Source organism: Brachyistius frenatus, unplaced genomic scaffold, assembly GCF_029030835.1.
Source record: "Brachyistius frenatus isolate BFR_SWC_R1_liver_20210118 unplaced genomic scaffold, ASM2903083v1 Contig_23, whole genome shotgun sequence".
Taxonomy (NCBI): domain Eukaryota; kingdom Metazoa; phylum Chordata; class Actinopteri; family Embiotocidae; genus Brachyistius; species Brachyistius frenatus.
Window position 1 is genome coordinate 429,295 of NW_027210622.1, and position 18,871 is coordinate 448,165.

General features: G+C 42.8%; 1 protein-coding gene across 3 annotated transcripts; it reads right to left on the bottom strand.

Annotated features, from left to right (window-relative positions):
* Positions 1-1,361: 1,361 nt before the first annotated feature.
* map2k7 (mitogen-activated protein kinase kinase 7) lies at positions 1,362-18,300 on the bottom strand. Of its 3 annotated transcripts, XM_069697196.1 has the most exons (13): positions 17,954-18,300; positions 15,989-16,036; positions 12,996-13,140; positions 12,281-12,347; positions 10,812-10,925; positions 9,242-9,361; positions 8,958-9,065; positions 8,682-8,861; positions 7,919-7,999; positions 6,779-6,921; positions 6,555-6,600; positions 6,312-6,447; positions 3,009-3,110 (listed from the first exon to the last, which is right to left on the bottom strand). In XM_069697196.1, exons 1-13 carry the CDS (start codon positions 18,075-18,077, stop codon positions 3,094-3,096), a joined length of 1,329 nt encoding a protein of 442 aa, XP_069553297.1. In that variant the 5' UTR covers positions 18,078-18,300; the 3' UTR covers positions 3,009-3,093. The 3 variants fall into 3 exon arrangements, with proteins under 3 accessions (XP_069553296.1, XP_069553297.1, XP_069553298.1); XM_069697195.1 differs by lacking the exon at positions 15,989-16,036 and having other exon boundaries at positions 1,362-3,110; positions 6,308-6,447; positions 17,954-18,299; XM_069697197.1 differs by lacking the exons at positions 3,009-3,110; positions 15,989-16,036 and having other exon boundaries at positions 4,552-6,447; positions 17,954-18,298.
* Between the last annotated feature and the right edge of the window lie 571 nt (positions 18,301-18,871).

Sequence of the window (18,871 nt, forward strand, 5' to 3'; positions counted from 1 at the left end):
CTCGCCAGAAAAAGAAACCTTCAGAGAGACGGACGACGCCGTCCTGCGCTCAGCGCCGTCTGTCTGGGATCACCCACTTATTTCTTTGTTCAATTTGGTGTCAACTTTGCCCTGAATAATAATAATAATAATAATAATAACAACAACAATAACAACAGTAATCATAATAATCATTATAATAAAAAACAAAACAATGGACAAAAATAAAAGCTAATAATAGTAATCACCGTCGATAAAGACTTTTGGTAGACGAATTAACACACGCACACACACACGCACACACACGCACACACACACACACACACACACACACACACACACACACACACACACACACACACACACGCACACACTCTGCACGCTCACACAGCTAACTGAAAAGAAGGACACGCGGCACGTGAACGAGGGGAAACAGGACGTTCAGACACTTTTTCCTAACAAACACTGTCTGCTAATAAAGATACAGCTCCTCCTCCTCGACAACAACTAGTGACGGGTACAAAGTGAAAAAGTATATTGCAAAGTCGACAGAACGTTTGGAAAAGAAAAAAAAAAAAAAAAAAAAAAAAAGGCAAAAAAGTGTCTTTTCCTAAGTACACAAGAATTCAACATTTTTTTTCAAAAACAAAAATACAGACTATATGTGTAAAAATCATAAATAAGGATAAAGTTTTGTGCATCCCCGTCCCAACCGACCATTGTCTTGGAAAAAAGAAAAAGAAAAAACAAAACAAAACATAAAACAAAACAATGGCAGGTACAGCGGTGACAATAACATGCAATTGATATACTTTACAGCATTGATCTGTATCTCCCCCGAACTACAAACCCCAGTCTAACCCCCGTCCCTCCCCGACCCCAATACAATCCTTAAATATTTGTCAGCTCATTCAAAACATATCTCTTGCTCTGTTTTTTCTCTGAGCCAGCTGAAGGCGGCGATGTTGACCACAGGAGGGAGGCGGATGTTGGGAAAGGAAAACACACCGTCGCTAACTCCAGCTCATCTGTAAATCTGTGTATGTACAGGAGGCTTTTTTTGTTTGTTTCCCCATCCAAGCAAGCTGACATGGTTTGAATGACTGCATAGTGAAAATGATATTTGGTTTACTTACAGATGGGGTTACGAGACACAGACAGACACACGCACACACTTTTTGCTCGGTGTTGAGGCACCGCGCAGGTTTCACGCTGTGATCCAGCTGTTCTGACACCGCTGGCCACCTGACGAGCTAATATACACACGAAGCCACTCTCGGCTGTAGCCAGCATGGCTGTGAAGAATGGGATAACTTTATACATTTGATGTGTGTGTGTGTGTGTGTGTGTGTGTGTGTGTGTGTGTGTGTGTGTGTGTGTGTGTGTGTGTGTGTGTGTGTGTGTGTGTGAATTAGTAGTTACGTTTCGTTTGTCGACACACACACACACATAACCAGGCGTCCACCTGACTGACGTACAGAGTAGGTGTAGCGTGGCACCGTCAAACAGCACGGGCGAGCAAGTGTGTGCGCGTGTTTGTAAAATACACACCAGTTTAATAACAGAAGGACCTCGACAGCGGGAGACTGGGTCCAACTTTGGACACGAGTATTTGGACACGGGTTTGACATGGAGGGGGTAAACCGTCTCTCCTGTGGATTTGAAACGGCACCGGTGGACACCTCGGCTGTGTGCTGGCAGAGCGGTGCAGCGGGCGGCTGCTGAGCACCAGATTCAGGTCTATGTACAACAGTTTTAACGGCGGGGCAGAGCGGACCTGTGATGAGGAACCGCGAACCCTTTCATGTGCAAAGATTATCAGAGCAGGAAAACCCTGTTCAGTGCTGAAATTAAACCGTGGCTTGAAATCAATTTAAGGTCACGTCTGGTCTGGACGTTAAACCGTCGAAGGCCGAGCTAACGGAGACGTGCCAATTTGACGTCACATCGGCCCAGGGGCCAGTTTCAGGAAATCACACGAGCTCGTCTTTGGGATTAACTCTGGTTGACTTTTTAACGGGGATTGATCACCATTTTAACCTGTGCTGCGTGGCTAACTCCCTCCAGAGCACATTCATTTCATTAGATCCGATCAGAGGGGTCATCACTCAAGATGATTTACCAACATGGTTATTTACACAATAATTTGCTCACTCTTAGTTTATACAAGATATTATAGATTACCAATCCAAGGGGCACAATGAATGACCATTTCTAACTGGATATTCATAACATCTGACAGTTTAGATGACTTTCATACTCCTAATGCACAGTGCCAAATGTATTTAAAGGGCACACCTAACTTTTTTCAGAGTGAAAACTATTCAATGCTTTTGCACATGAAAGTGAGAATGCTGAATGCATGATGACATCAGGGGGATGCCATCGACTTTGCGTATTTAGTTTACTTGTCAGGAGGAGAGCTTTCTGAAGTTTTAAAAAATAACCCTGAAGATTATTCTATTGAGTTGAAGTGAGGATATTTGTTCCTCTACTGCTCTATTGGGGGTATGTAATTCTAAATTGCTGGAATACCCCTTAAAAAGACCTGTGTAGTTACAAGGACACCTACTTTTAGCCTTATACTCACTTACACTATTGAAGTAACACTCTTCTCTTCTTCAATAAGAGGTTGTGTCATCACAACGTGGCATGTCCTTCGAGACGGTTCAGTCTGATTAGGATTTGCCGCTTTACATGATCACATTCAGAGCCGGATCAGTAAACCCAGAGTTGACAGAGCCAGTTGATAACCAGCTGTGTGGTAGCAGTTATCCAGGACAGCTCATGTTCAGTGAATCCCGGTAACCCAAAGACAGGAAGCTGGACTGACTTCCTCACAGGCCCGTCAAACAACAGTGAGTTCGATTTACTGAGCAGAAGGACGAGCCAGCTATTTGTATTGCCGCCGTCGCGTGTTAGTGCACCAGTCTCCCTCTGTACGGTATATGACACACACACGGCGCTGCTATAATACAGCACCCCCGAAACACACACACCTCTGAGAGTAATCAATTATAATGTCAATAACAATAGTCATAACAATAACAACAACAACGCTCTTTCGTATTTTTGTTGAGTCGTGGTCACCTTTGGTGTGAACGGTCTCGGTTGTCAAGCTTGCAGGCGACCTGTGGACAGATGGAGGGACGGACGGACAGAGTATTGGATGGATGTGACAGAAAGCATCTGGACAGACAGACTTCCCCTCTAATCATATGTACACTGTACACAGTTGTAGTATGATGCTGGGATATAAATGATTAACTACTTCCTTTACACATAGAGCTACATTTGAGGTGAAGTGTGTGTTTATAGTTTGTGAGTTAGTACTTTTGTGAAGGCGACCTTCTTGCACTTCCTTCTCTAATCCATTCCAACCAACGCTCACTTGCTTTTGCTCTCTTAAGACTTGCTCCTCTGTATTTGGTAACACGTGTAGACATTGCATTATTTCACTTATTTGGCTTAAAAGAACAAGAATAAAGTATTTGTCCTTTGGGGAAAAGAAGTGACAGCAGCGTCTAAAGCAATAAAAAGTAGCAGCAGTAGCCATGTAAAATAAATAACATAGTTTGAACAGAACAGTAAAAACATCATAAACACAACACACTAACTCGCTTGCTAAAATCATAATTGGTAGGTCGGTGTAACACCACGAAAGCTTTTTACAAGAACCAGCTGGCCTCAGAGCTCGGCTGTCCTGTGAAACCTGGGCTCTTGTTTTCCTTCCCTGTTTCCTCACTTAACTTCCTGTCATCCAACTCCAGTTTGTCTCGGACTTTTCTTAAACTTGACATCCCACTTTCTTTATCCTCCCTGTCTCCTTTCTCATCTCACTTGATACTCTCCTCTCTTTTTTTCCCTGTCGATTCATTTCCGCTTATCTTTTCTTGCCATCCCGACAACCTTCCTGCATCTCTCTCTTGACACTTGACAGTTTCCTCTCTCTCTATCATTGCTCCTCAGTTCTCTGTGTCCAGCAGTGATTTGGTTTGAAGTGTGACGTAGCGTGGGAAGTTGAGAGTCTGCACATCTAGCATGCTTTGGCTGTGGCCCCTGCAAGAGGGGAAGCAGTAGGACTCCAGTCAGTCAGTCTCTGTGTGGACCCGCGCTCGTGAAATTCATCTATACATCTACACATTGCTGTTTCACACACACTGACCAGTGCAGCTCTGCCTGGTTCATCGAGCCTGACACACTCAGTTTCATCTCAACAATCCTCAAGGTCAGGGGTCTCAAAGTCAAATTACCTGGGGGCCACTGACGAGGCTATTTTTACTTGGAACAATAATCACATGGTGGGGGGAAAAAATCCACCTCCAGTGTTTTACACTGGAGTCTGCATATTACAAAATATTCAGACTATTCATTTTCTTGAATAATTGATTGGTTAATCGGCAGAAAAGTATTCTGCACCACAGCTCATGATTTGTCTTTGTTTCTAATCATTTTTCACGCAAAAATCATTTAAAAAGTGAAGAGTGGCTACATTTCTTTTCTTTTCTTTTTTTTATCTGAAATTATCATAAACTGACCATCAGGTAAATTTTAGGACTGTTTTTTTAAAAAAAAAAAAACAACAACCTGAAATTGCTTACCATTTTCTGGCTATTTATAGACTCAATAAAATATTATAATTGATAATATTGGAAAATGGTAATTGCTTTCACATTCATCTGAAATCCTAAAAAAAACAAACAGTATTGGACAAAAAAATTAACTGAAAAAAAGAATTATTTTTTCTCAACGTGTGGGTGGCGGCTGGACTGTCGGGCCCCCACATAATTTGACACCCCTCCTCCAGTTCTTAAAACGCCAAAACTGCTTTATCAAGACTCGTCTGCGTGGATTCTTAATAACTGAAACTTTAAATCTCTTGGGCTCCACCAAACAACCACCTACACGCAGCCTTTGGTCTGGCAACACCGTGGAGCACCGCATCACACTAAACAGCTGAGGCAGACGAAGAGGAAGAGGTAGACGATGAGAGTGAAGTAAAAGAAATGCTCCACAGTTAATAACTTCTTCCTCAGTGATATTATTTGTACAAGATAAAGACTGTTGTTTCCATCTTAATTAAACAGCACTCTGCTCCCATTTTGACCTCCAACGTGTCCCTCGTTTCTCGCACGAGTAACATTTATCTTCCAAATGTTTATCAATCAGCACACGCAGCTCCCTCTTCTTCTTTCTCCGTCTTTCCTTCACACTTGTAGAGTTTATGAAGCCTGCCGTTGCTTCCTTTCTAGCTCATCTTTTCACTCCTTAGTATGCCTCCGTCTCTTAAAACACTTTTAGTTCAACTCATCCTGAATATACAAAAATCAAAACCTTAAATGCCTCCTTTTCTATAAAGCTACAATACAACGCTAATTTTTTTGTAATACTTTTTCCATTGTTTTTTCCAATTATACAGCTGCTAAAAAAAAAAGAAGATGGGTATTCTAACATATTTCACAGCAAAACTATTGAGCAATAAAGTCCTTGCATATTAAAAATGCGCTGGGAACAGATTAATTTGTTTTCCTTTGTGTGTTAGAGCTCTAGTGTGAATAAATGACTCGGAAATATAACTTCACTCATAGAAACAGCCAGTGAGTGTGTCTGGATAGTTATCCACACACACGCACACATGAAAATGCTCATTCACACGCACACACAACCACATATAGATACAGCCTGAGAATGTGTGAGTAGAAACACCTGAAGAATCATAATTGCACCAGACCTCCATGTAATTTATGTACAAGAGCGATTTGTGTTTGCTGAAGTAGCAGATGCTTCGTTCCAGTGTGTAGTGACTACTCTGTTGACTGATCCGACGGCTCGGATCAATGCTGGGAACAAACATACAGGTGAAAAATTTCTGAAAAAGTGAAGGAAATGTAGACAAAGATAAAAGATACACACAGTTTGTATGTAAGCGTGTGGCTGTTACACACACTGATGCGACCTGATATGATAGTGTGACGAGACAGTGAGATAATGAATGAAGCCAACTACAGTATGCACGTTTTCCTGTTCCCTCCTCCCCGTGTCTGCCTGTCCAAATTCAAACAGAGCCACCTATGTCATCTATCCATCCATCTTTCCGTCCATCGCTCCATCTGTCCATCCAGAGTCCTCCATTGAGTATCCTTCTCTCCCTCCTCTGTGGGCTCCTCAGGTTCTCCGATGGACAGATGGACAGGCAGGATGGGTTTCTCGCTAGGCGTAGCTGCTCACGGCTAGACTAGAACAGACTTAGTCTGGGCTTGGCAAAGCTTAAACTAGGCTAGTCTAGCGTCTGGCTAAGCTAACGCCGAGCTGGTCAAGGCTAGGCTACCTACTGAAGAGCGAGTGGAGCTGGTGCTGATGGCTGTAACACTGGCTGCTGCGGGGCGACTCGGTGCGATCCATCACCGTCTGAAACCAACCAGCCACATCCACCTCCAGCACCACATAACGCAGGATGAAATTATGCTCCTGTGATGAGACGGGCAACAAAAAACAGAGGTGAAATGAGCTAACTTTGTTCTTATTCCGGTGAATCTAAACAATGTCTTTCTTGCAGAATACAAAATGTGACATACTAGCAGCGTATGGTATTTTGGCCTTTTTCTGTGATCCTTTGTGAGGCTGTAGAAAGACATATGAATTGGTAACAGATCTTAGTTAATCAGACAGTGTGAGAGGACCAAAGTAACAACAAGTTTCTTCACCACATCTGGATCTTATTCTGAGTGCAGTTATAAAAATTTGCACATGTTGAACTGACAAACCACTCAGTTTCAGTGAGCGTCGGATTTGAACTCACCAGTCTTTGACGAAGGACTGGAAGTCGAGGGAGAAACCCATGCCGAGAGGCAGGAGAGGAGGATCTTCTTGCAGCACTTTGGTCAGAACTTCAAAGTCTGTCTTGCAATTCTTGTAGGGAAACTGTCCTGTAGCCAGCTCCACCTAGAGGACACATCGACCCATTAACATCTTCAACCGCAGCAAATGCTTAACTTGTTCGTAAGGACGCAGGATAAATAACTAAGCGTCACTTATTTCACCCTTCATCATACTAATTTGCCAAATATTGATGGCAGTCAAACACAGATACTTTCAGTTTGCAGTTTAGTTTTTTTATTTCATTTCACTTTATTAATCCCCGAGGGGAAATTTCTTCGCTACAGCAGGGGGGCTCTCAGGGGGGAGCTGCTGCAACAGGCTGCCACTAGCGCGGCACCAGGTAACCTGATCTGAGGTGCATGTTTTTGGATGATGGGAGGAAGCCGGAGAACCCGGAGAGAACCCACGCAAGCACAGGGAGAACATGCAAACTCTGCACAGAAAGGCCCAGGACCGGATTCGAACCCGGAACCTTTTTGCTGTGAGGCGACAGTGCTAACCACTGCACCACCGTGCCGCCCTCTAGTTCCAGAGGTTCTGTAGTTAAGATCAAGAATGAACTTCTACACTCAAACTCTTCAACTGCTATGCAGCAACAACCTTTCTTATATGCTTATAATGAATTGTGAAAAGGCCCATGTATCCCTTTCTAAAAATGATCATTTCAAATTTGATCATTTCTATTCATATTGTGTTGCATGTTCTTTCCTTTTTTTTTAACTGCAACAATGATTCATCATTTAGTTAACAGAAAATTATTCTGTGACTTTTTAGCTTTTAAAATCATTCCTCACAGTATAAATACCCATCTGATACATGATGGAACTTATGTCAAAATTATTTTTATGCTATGAAATTCTGTCACTGCACCCCAAGTATGTTTGCCATCAACTCATGCACTATTTGATTTGATATTTGTTTGATGTTTCTTCCATTTTGATCAAATATAGTTGATACAAAATAGACATAACAAACACAGGCACAGCAAAAAAGAAATGCACAAATCAAGTGGCACATCAGACTGACACTGTACATATTAATAAAATGATAACAGGTTTACCAGAGAGATGCCGAGGCTCCACACGTCTGCTCGGATGTCATAGTCAGGTTTGGTGGGATCTGGAGGGTCTATTCTTTCAGGCTGCAAGAATTCAAAAGCAGGCAACACTCAGTTTAGGACAACAGTGTGTGTATCATGTGTAAACAAATATTTATGATAACGCAGACTATGAATCTGGAAGCGGTTCTGTGTTTTAATCTTCATTACTGTATTGTAATTTGAGATGTGCTTGTGGTTCCTGCTTTTCTTCTTCATAATTACTTAACATTGTTACTCCTGTTTTTTCTCTTTGATTATAATTATGAGAAATATATTATCCACTCCTGCGTCCAGAAGCCACATAATAAAACTCATACGTCACAAGTTGCATGTTTCAACGGCTCTTTTTCACCATTTGTAGTGTTTAAACAACGTGTCCTGACTGAGAGTGTCAGAGCAGAAAGAGATGCGTCACTCTGCCCTCCTTCTCCATCCCCGCTCTCTACGTCCATCACAATCAGTTTGTAGTTAAGTAATTGTGAGACAAGACTTCATCAATAAACCTTGTCATTCTGTTATCCTCTCTTGCTCTTTGCACATTGATCAAGATAAATAAAAAAAAGATACAGCGATTCAACTAACAAAATTTGATTAAATTTAAGGTCTTCTTGACTGATGCTTCAAATCACTGATAGCCCTGGAGCTATGTACACAGTGCACATTGTGTACAGTGTGTGTGTGTGTGTGCGTGCGTGCGTGTGTGTGCGTATGGGTTTTCACTTACCGCCATATAAGCAGCACAGCCGGCACTGCGAGTCTTTGCCTTGGAGTCGACGAGGCGTCCACTGATGCCGAAGTCACAGAGTTTGATTTGACCTTTATCGTCCAGGAGGATGTTGGAGGGTTTCACATCCCGGTGGATGACACCGTGTTTCTCTTTCAGGTACAGCAACGCTTTCACTATCTGGAGCAGAAACCCACACACGGTAAGACTGTAAGAACAAAACAGTGAAGTGAGCAATGTTACACTTTGCCATTTGTGCGTGTATCCACGACTTACTGCCACTGTCATCTTTCCGAGGATTCGCTCTGGGATGGGGCCCTGGATTCTCTTCTTCAGCTTCTCAGCACATGTTCCCATCAGCTCCATGGCGATGAATACGTCCGTCTGTACGTGTATCCAAACACACACACACACACACACACACAAATAGATTTTACTAGTTGAGTACTGAAATTAAGGGAGTTTACTCAAATAAAAGAGTACAAACACATGACTGAATTCACAATCCTATAATTTTGTTATTAAGAATACAAACAGTGAAGTATTTTGGGGAAACCCACGTTGGTCACTATGGCACCATAGCATTGGATGATGTAAGGGCAGTCATGGCTCTTCAGCACCACGTCCAAGTCCATCAGGATCCTCTTGTTCTCATCCTTGTTTCCTGTGCGACGCATTTGCTGGTGACACACACAAACAAAAATTAAAGGCACTTAATGCTGGGCGCATGCATTAAGAAACAAACCATTAAGAAAATCAAAGAACAACAAGACTCCTGTGGCAAACTGATTGACTGCCTAATTGTTAAACAGACTGGACGGTTACAATTAAGTCATCTCTTAAACAGAGGGTGTATTATGTGAGGTTATTAATGTCACTGTGTTGGTAAACTGGTCACAATTAAAGCACTGAAGAAAATAAGACAGTAAGACTTCGCCGGGAGAGCCTGAAGCTCCTCCTGCTGACTGAGGTTAGAGAGGGTGAGTGTTTACGTCACTGTCAGAGAGACTTAATTACAATGTTCTTGTCGTCGGGTACCAACACAGGAAAAAGAAGCCAATGAGACATTGCAGCCAACAAAATGCTCGTAATACTTCAATTAACTTGACATTAAGATGTATAGAAATGTAAATCATGAGGAATCATGATGGCTCCTGCGAAAACTAGTGACCACACCAGCTCAGAGTTTTAGGGGTCCTATTAACAATAAACCTGGCTTGGGGAATAAAACAGACAAACCCACGACAAAAATTCACATTTTGCGATTCATGTTTTAGCACACCAGCTCCCCAAGGACAGACAGAACTAATAACTTGTGTGTGTGCATGCAGTCGAGTGCACACAGCATCTGGCTGCTGTCTGGCAATGTCACCACTCTGTGTTGATTTTGTCTTTACTGGAAACGTTTCAGAAGTGGAGTATCTGCTCTTTAGCAGATACATTAGTAAAATCGTTTGAAGTGCCGACACTTCTCATGGTTCACAAGCATAAATACACTTTTGCAGCTCATTTAGTTTAGGGGACAGATGCCCTGTGGCTGTACTTGAATCTGTCAATCTTTGGTCTCCTCCTTCCTCAGTCATTTTAAATGTCACTTTTATCAATCTCACATTATTATTATTAAGCTGTATTTTGTTTTATTTCATCCGACCATGTTGTTTAGTAATGATTCTATCTGCAGCTGGAAATACTTAAAAACATCTGGTCAACAAACTAGTTAAGAGCCCCTATCAGATTTCTTTCAATTGTAAGACATTGAAAGGAGGCTAAGGTCGTCTTGTTCTCTTGATATTTTTTTTTTACTTGTCTCTCTCTAACTACAAACACAAAAAAATTGCTTTTGCTGTGTATGTGTGAACACAAAGTCAGAAACAATTGAAATGGTCATAAAATTAATTTTCAATCAATTGCCACTAAATAAAGGCACACTTTCCATAAACATATTCCAGTAAATTATAAGCTTCAGTGGCTCTGGAAAACACAGACATGCACTCAGAACTTAGACCTGGTGAACACACTCTGAGGGCAGCGGATCCGTGACAGTTGGATCCCGCGTACATTAGCCGTAATATGCAACATAATAAAGCTGGTTGTGTGAACAGTGGACAGGTGAGTGCAGGAGGGTCTTACTTTGACAGCGATGACGTGGCCCGTCTTCTTGAATCGCACTTTGAAGACCTGTCCACAAGTTCCACTGCCGATCTCCCCCTCACTGATCAGGTCTGTTACCTCTGCTGGATACCGCTGTGGACGCACACAATCACAATCTAAAACTTCAGCTCTCGCTCAGGATATTGTCACTGACTAAAATGTTAAATAAATGTTGTTTTTATGCAAACTCCTCAGGCTGAAAATAACGAGGCCAGCTCTGACTTTCTGCATCATGCAGCAATATTAAACCCCACTGGGCCATTTAGTAGCAAATGTTTTGATCTGTAATTAAGCTGCTCCCCCATCGGCCATTGCTGCAGAACACCAGCATACAGTGGAAAGATGCATCAATCCACTTCTTCGTTAAAACGAAATCATTGGTGACTGAGGCGCAGTGAGTGACTTCTTATTGAGTGCAGGATGGAGCAAGCCTCCCAAGGGCTAATGAGAGGAAGTAAAAACAATCTGGAGAGCAGTAATGAGTCACATTATTTTCTCGAGCATCTGCAAACCCTGAATGGCTCTCATTACGAAACTGGACCTGAAGGCTGGGAGAGGAAGAAAACACACAAACTAAAATAAGGTCAGCCATCATTAGACAAAACAACAAGCATCAAGGTTGTTGATGCTTTTCATGATGTTCTGTTTATGGGCAAAGAGAAAAAGATGCCAGAGAGGGCCGTTGTTGCCCTGATAGAATCTGTGCTAGGCTCAAGGGCACGCCAGCAGTGTGGATGTTTGCTTTCATAGGGTTTTAACCTTGACCTGCTTTAACAATGGTCTCTGTGCCTATTAGACCAGGAGATGTGCTTTTCCATTGCAGCTGCAAATTATTTCTGCAAACTGAGGAGAACAAGAGTGGGGCTGTATTTTGGAATATTTCAGGCGCATTGTTAAGTTTGCTTTTATTGCTGCCAGAAGGAGAAAACTGTCTTGTATTAAAGGAAGCCCAGGACACATACGTAGCCAAAACCAACATTGTATTAGCCAATCTGTCAAAACCTTCATTTCTTCCTGCTTTATGTTTCTAATAGCATTACTAATTTCCTAAAGAAATCAGACACTGTAAGTTTCAGAGGATATTACTCAACCAGGAGTAAATACACATTTGTTCCTCTTTTGTGATTTAAAGGCAGCAGGAGGATGTATGTGGGGTTGATGCAAAATATGCCAATGTAGATGGTAAAGAAGGGAAATGTCAGCCAGTGCAACACTGTGGCTCTGATGTTTTTTTTATAAAGTTTTTCATAATACTTCTCTATGGCACACAGGAACAAGCTATGATGAGGTTTGGCTACAAAGGCAGCGTTTGTTTGAAGGCTTAAGTCATTGTTGGTTTTTGTCTTTGATTGTCATGAAGAATGATCCAGACGATGTCCAGACTTGTTCTGTGATTACAACACTGAGGGGACTAAAATGCAACAAGTGTCTCTGTGTGTACGTCTCACCTGACCGTCGATCTTTAGATAACCCGTCTGTTTCATGATCTCCTGCAATTTCTGGTCAATCTCTGCACTGTAGGGACAAAAAACACACACACACACACACACACAGAGACAGACACACACACGTCAGCAAACGCTACATGAAGTGTTTCTGTGAAACGTCTACAGCCACTTGAGAAGCGAGAGACGAAATGATTTAGACCTGGATGCTGTGCGCGTGTTTCCGTACATCTCTTCCACTCGCACTCGCTGCATGTGGATCCATTACGCATAACATATTTTCACAAAGTGAAAGTGAACACCGAGTGTTGGTGTGAATCTTAACCATGTTCAAGTACGTAAGGACCGCTAACTGTGACTCTGTTTAGTCTCCCCACATTTACATCTTTACACCCCCTCTGCACTTAAAATGTTGCACTCACTGTGGCTATTTTTGCATGCGAGTTGGTGTTAATCATCATTTTCAAACCAGACACAAGTATGTTCACGGTACTTATCACTTGGCTGCCTTCTCAGGAAATGTATTTACGTAAACTTGAAAGGGTATTAAATATTATTTTTCCCGCCATCTAACAATAGCGGAAGGGCAGTCAACAATAAAGATGCCTACAGATGCCACAGGAACAACATAAGTTGGTTTGTTAGTGTAAATGCAGGCAGCCTGTTACATTTGTCTTCACTCAGATAAATGTCAGCATGTGTCTAGGAATCAACGTACTTCTCTAAGCTCTTCTGGAGGCCATAAGGAGGCGTGGGCAGGGTGAGCATGTGTCGTGGGCGGCTGGGGTAAGGATGGTGCTGAGGTGAGCTCTCTGAAGATGATGAGCGGCTGCCTCCATCGTTGGCCAGGGGCAGCTGGAGCGCTGGGGTGGGGAGACATGACACATTAGACACAGATAGCTGACAAAGGGTGGTGGCAGTGTGTTTTACATCACACGCCACCATTTAAGCTCACTGTGTGTATTCCTGCATTCACATATTCCATTATTTGAATGATTTTAAGTTATTGTGCGTCAATACAGAAGTTTATAATGTGTTTGTAATTTATTAGGTTTGTTCTACAAATTTCAGTGACTTCTTTGACTTTGTATTTTCTTCCTGTAATCCAGATTTCAGAGCCCCCCCCCAACTTAATAAAAGTGTCTAATGTCAAAAGAGAACAAGATCCATCATATCCTGTGTCATACCGACGGAAAATGATTTCCCGTGAGACACCGAGGAAAAATGGCCTTGGCGAGGTCAAAGAGTTATTTCACTACAACACTGCTATCCAGACCCCGCGTAATATTTAAACAGCATAAGAACTTGTTTTGTTTCTTTCCCCAAAGTTACAGCTTTGTTTTTGTTTCACTGATGTCCCAACCCAATGTTAAAACAAACAGGATGGTTATTCCAGAGCAAAAGCAACACCATTCTCAGGCAGAGAGAGACAGCACAGCGTCAGGCCGCAGTTTGGGAGGTACAGTTTAGGGATGTTCAAGCCCACAGTTTGTTTTCAAAGGAAAACTACAGTGTTTTTAAATATGGGTTTTATTTTTTAATAGCTTCAGGCATTGATTTAAACTGTAATGATAGCATTTACTCACTGAAGTCACCGCTGAGATTTCAGAACGTAGCAACATTACAAAAATACATCAAACAGGGGAACAAATATGAGCAGCGAGATGATCATGCACCAGGTTAAGTACCACTTTATTTTGGAGGTAAAACCTCCACACCACATATTTGTTTTTGGCAAACCTGGTTATTTAACTGCTCGTGTTTGTACATCCTTTTTTGGTAACGTGGTTGTGTTCCCAGATCTCAGCAATTATTTTGGTTAGTAGAAAGTTATCATAACAGATAAAACCGATGGCCGGAGCAGTGACAATAAAACCCAGGTTGTAATACGCCGTAGTTTGCGTTACCGATACTCATAAATGACTTCATAACCCTGGATGTCTGATTAACAGTTGTAGGGGCAGTTCACATCTTACTGGCACTAAAATCCAAACTCCAAACAGAGTATGCAGGATGCTTTTAGCCCCATATAAAGCCAGGTCTAAATCATGCGTTAAAGGACATGTTAAAACTCCACCAGCCTTGTAATATCGGGTGCATGTACAAGCAAGCATTGACTCATTTCCATAAAGATATGTTAAAAACTTTCAGGAGAACAATCTAAAGTAGTATTAGTGTCTGTCATGCAACCAAATGCTAAGACAGAAAGTCAGCAGCTATGATGACCCCTCCCCCGACCATGAACATTATTATTGAGAGTTTATCGCCATATGTATTAGCAAATTCCCACCATCAAGTTTTTAAATGTTTGTAACAAGATTGCAAAACATTTTAAGGACCATGCAGCTGTTCTCATCATCATAATAATTTAATAGTGTTTGTGTTGTGGCAGATTGGCAACTCCTCTGAGAGCGGCTGCGGGTGTTCGTATCCATGAGTCACCTGGACAGAACAGCCTGTAAGGGGAGAATAAATTAGTGAAGGGGAGGAGGGGTTATTGGGGAGAGGAAGGAAGACTCAGGCAGTCTTTGGCAAAGATTGCATCTCCATAGTTCGGCTGGCTCCAGATGTACGGATGGGAGGATTGACGGGCAAACAGAGCGAGGAGAGGGTGAGACACACAAACACAGATTCTCGCAGGCAGTGCTGCACCGCCTCCAGCTCACACAGTGCTGCTGCAAAAAGGAAGGGGAGGGTGCCAGAAGATGAAAAACAGACAAACAACATCAAAAAGTCTGATGTGAGAGAGGAGAAATTCGGCCAAAACTGCACAGCAAAGACGAAGCTGGAAGTCAGTCAGACAGACAGTCAGTCGGACTCGGACAGGAAGCAAAGTCTTCAGTCGGCACACAAAGAAAACACAGAGAGAAAGAGAGGCCGGGGCGTTCGCAGCACTCCTGCAGGCCGACCAGTGGGGATGCTGGATTAGAGACTGTGTCAAACAAAATAACCCAAAACATCGTGCCGTGCGGAAAAGCCTCATGCACCGTGATTCTCTGCCTCCAGCAAAACAAAGGTTAATCATCTGACACACGTTCACAATCACGCATACACACACACACACTGTGAACATCAACACATACCAACACTACCCTGCCACTGGCACAGACGCACAAAGACAGAGAGAGAGGAGTAGAGATGGAGAGATGATGTGAGTTTAGAGGAGGTGTAAATAACTGATAAATAACGCAGATAAAAACGTATTTAGTTGTAAAATTATTAGATGAGACAAAGGATATTTGATATAATGTGCTGGTATGTTAAAAGTTGTGGTTAATCCATGTCTTTGAAACAACACCTTGTCAAGTGCTTTTAACACAAGTTACTTCTTATATGTTACTCAAAAGACCATTTCAGTTGGTCATATTAAACAGACTTTCCCAGCCATTTGTAGATGGATTGAGTTATGTGTTTACACAAAGTATTTTTAAAACTCAAAATTAAACTGGAAGTAAGAAATGTGCATAAAAATGTTAAGATGAAGAATGTGAGGAAAGTAGTGGTGTTGGGGGCCTATTAGGCTCTACTGAAAGGGCCAAAACAAAGTAAACTAAACTAGTTTGTAGTTTTTCTCTGGTATTATTTGAGGGTGGTATGAACTGAAAAAAGATCAGAAAGAGAGGATGAAGGAGGAAGGGATTGAAGGTATAATGGGGGATCAGATGTTGAGGGGGAGTGCAGTGGCAGAGAGAGCGATGGATTGAATGATACCTGCACGCTGGGAGGGGGCTGGAGCAGGACTGAGCTGGATCACGATGACTAAACAGAGGAAAGAAAATATACACACACAGACACACACGCACATTACTGCACTGTTGTGCTGGGACAACCCTATGTGTTCACACAGACAGACACACACGCTCCATCATAAAATAAATGGAAACAGCATACACTTTCTCACATTTGTTCTCTTCACGCATTAACAAAACACTGGCATTTTTCTATTTCTTATTGTCGACAAATCTCATTAAGACCAAAATCAACTATGCGCCACGCTGACTCTTAATACTTTCCAACGTTGTCTGTGGCATTCAGCCCAAAGCCCACTGAGTCCTAATGAACCAATACATCTAAATAAAAAGGCCAAGTAATTTCCTAACACAGCTAGGCACTGCAGATTTAAACAAACATTACCCAAACTGGAGTCAAATGTTTTTCGGGGACTGCAGATTAACACAACGTTTGGTGCTCTAATGACTATTTATGGAGGCAGGATGGTGTTAGTCAACTCAAAATATAGTAGAGTGCCCATGTCCAGTGTGTAACGAAGGAACATGCAACTCATTGTAAACAATGTGGTTCATTGGTGGTCTGCAAGAGTAACGTACCCATCTCCTCCAACACCGATGCCTTAGCTCAGTATCTTCTAATTCTGGGTATCAAAGTGATATCAGTGCTCTCTTTTTCCAAGGTTTAAAATGTGTCTAAGAGTCCACAGATTAATGGTGCAACAGAAACTGGGTCATCGTCTCTAATGACAAAACTTGCTTTTGTAATGACATAGAGGGGGGGGGAAATGAAATTCAATTGACTTGATTATGTCAGGGTCTCATCAGGCTTTCGATACACAGACACACGTTTGGACAATCAATGTTTTTTGCTGGTTTTGGTGCTCTCATGAGACTTGACAATAAGTACATTTACCTTCATTTATTTGTTACAGACAGCAAACGCAGCTTCATAAAACGCGAAACAAAACTAAATAGGAAGATATGTTTGCGGTGTCAAACTTATGTGGATGGACAAGAGGAGAGGACCTGCAGGAAAGAGTGAATAGTTTTAAAAGCTCACGACCACACAGGCAGGATAATCACGTCTGTCTTACACACACCGGAGTTTCCTCTCGATGTTTCACGTCTCAAGACAACAACGAGGTGAAGTTGCAGCCTCGGCTGCAGGTCGTTTTCTCCTCAGGTGGCTCTCACACACACAACACTGATTTCAGGTTTCCCTCAAAACCCGCGAGGGACTATATCCAGTAATTATGCTGAAAATTAAGCATTTCACCACCATGCGATGAGCAGTAGTTCATAACACCGAAACCAACGTGATTTAACGTCGGTTCAACGTCAGCCAGCGTTAAGACAGCTTTTTTTTTTTTTTTTTACAAATTAGCGTCTGTTTTCGTCGAGCATCAAAAAATGGCAGTGAAAACCCGACTTTGTCCAAACGTCACACTCAAATACGATGGCTACTAATGATATAAACCTCCTGATAAGATGGATATAAATGGCACGTCCGTAATATGTCATAAACAAACTGGAAACTTTTCCCCCCCAAAAAAAGCCCCGCTCCACCGGACGGAGGGCCTTCACACCGACTATCACTGGCTGCTAGCAGGTTAGCCTAGCATGTTTGACAGGGCAGAATCAAAACAGGTTTCGGGACCTTGACTTCCAGCGGGATTATTTCACGACAGGAACATCTGGCTTTAAAATCCTGCTTTACGTTACTCAGTAAAGAATCTGTCCCGCTTCTTAAGCAGGTTATTAGACTGTGAAATCGGCGGACCGAGCTGAGTCGGCGTTTGTTTATGTAGCTAGCCTTTTAGCATATAGCAACACCTCCCTCCTCCCTCCTCCTCCTCCTCCTCCTCCCTCCCCGCCGCCTCTCCGGTCTTTCTCCTGCTATTCTGTCCGTTAACCGACAACCCGGTCCCCCCCGGTGGACACTCACTCGGCCTCGGACGTGATCGCTGCGGACTCATGTCGATGTTGAGGTCGATTCTCCGGCGAGCTTCTTCATTTTCCTGCTTTAGTTTCTCCTCGATTCGCGACAGCCTCTGTTCCAACGACGACATCTTGAAAAATTGAGCACCATGTAGTTTCCCAGCAGAGCTCTCGACTCCCTCTCTGGCAGGCTGGCCAGCAACACACACACACACACACACACACACACACACACACACACACACACACACACACACACACACACACACACACACACACACACACACACACACACACACACACACACACAGACACACACTGACACACACACACACACACACACACTGACACACACACTGACACACACACACACACACACACACACACACACACACACACTACTTTGGAGAGTTGTAGAAAACGACAGAAACCTTTCAAACCTTTTAGTTTGATTTCACACGTGCTTGTTGGCGTCAGCTGACGAAGAATTGAATTCAATATCAGGAGCGTCTACTTCAGTACACCGACGATGTACAAATACACAGGTACACACGGGTATACACGGGTGTACACAGGTACACACGGGTACACACGGGTGTACACGGGTATACACAGGTGTACACGGGTACACACAGGTATACACAGGTACACACGGGTACACACACAGGTATACACGGGTGTACACACGGGTACACACAGGTACACACGGGTACACACAAGTATACACGGGTATACACAGGTATACACGGGTACACACAAGTATACACAGGTATACACGGGTATACACAGGTACACACGGGTACACACAAGTATACACGGGTATACACAGATATTACTCATATGCGGCGCGTTCGTTCGCATACATCGACGGGGAGCGTGCGTGTAACGTAGGCCAGGGTACACCTGATTTTGTGCACACTTTGCC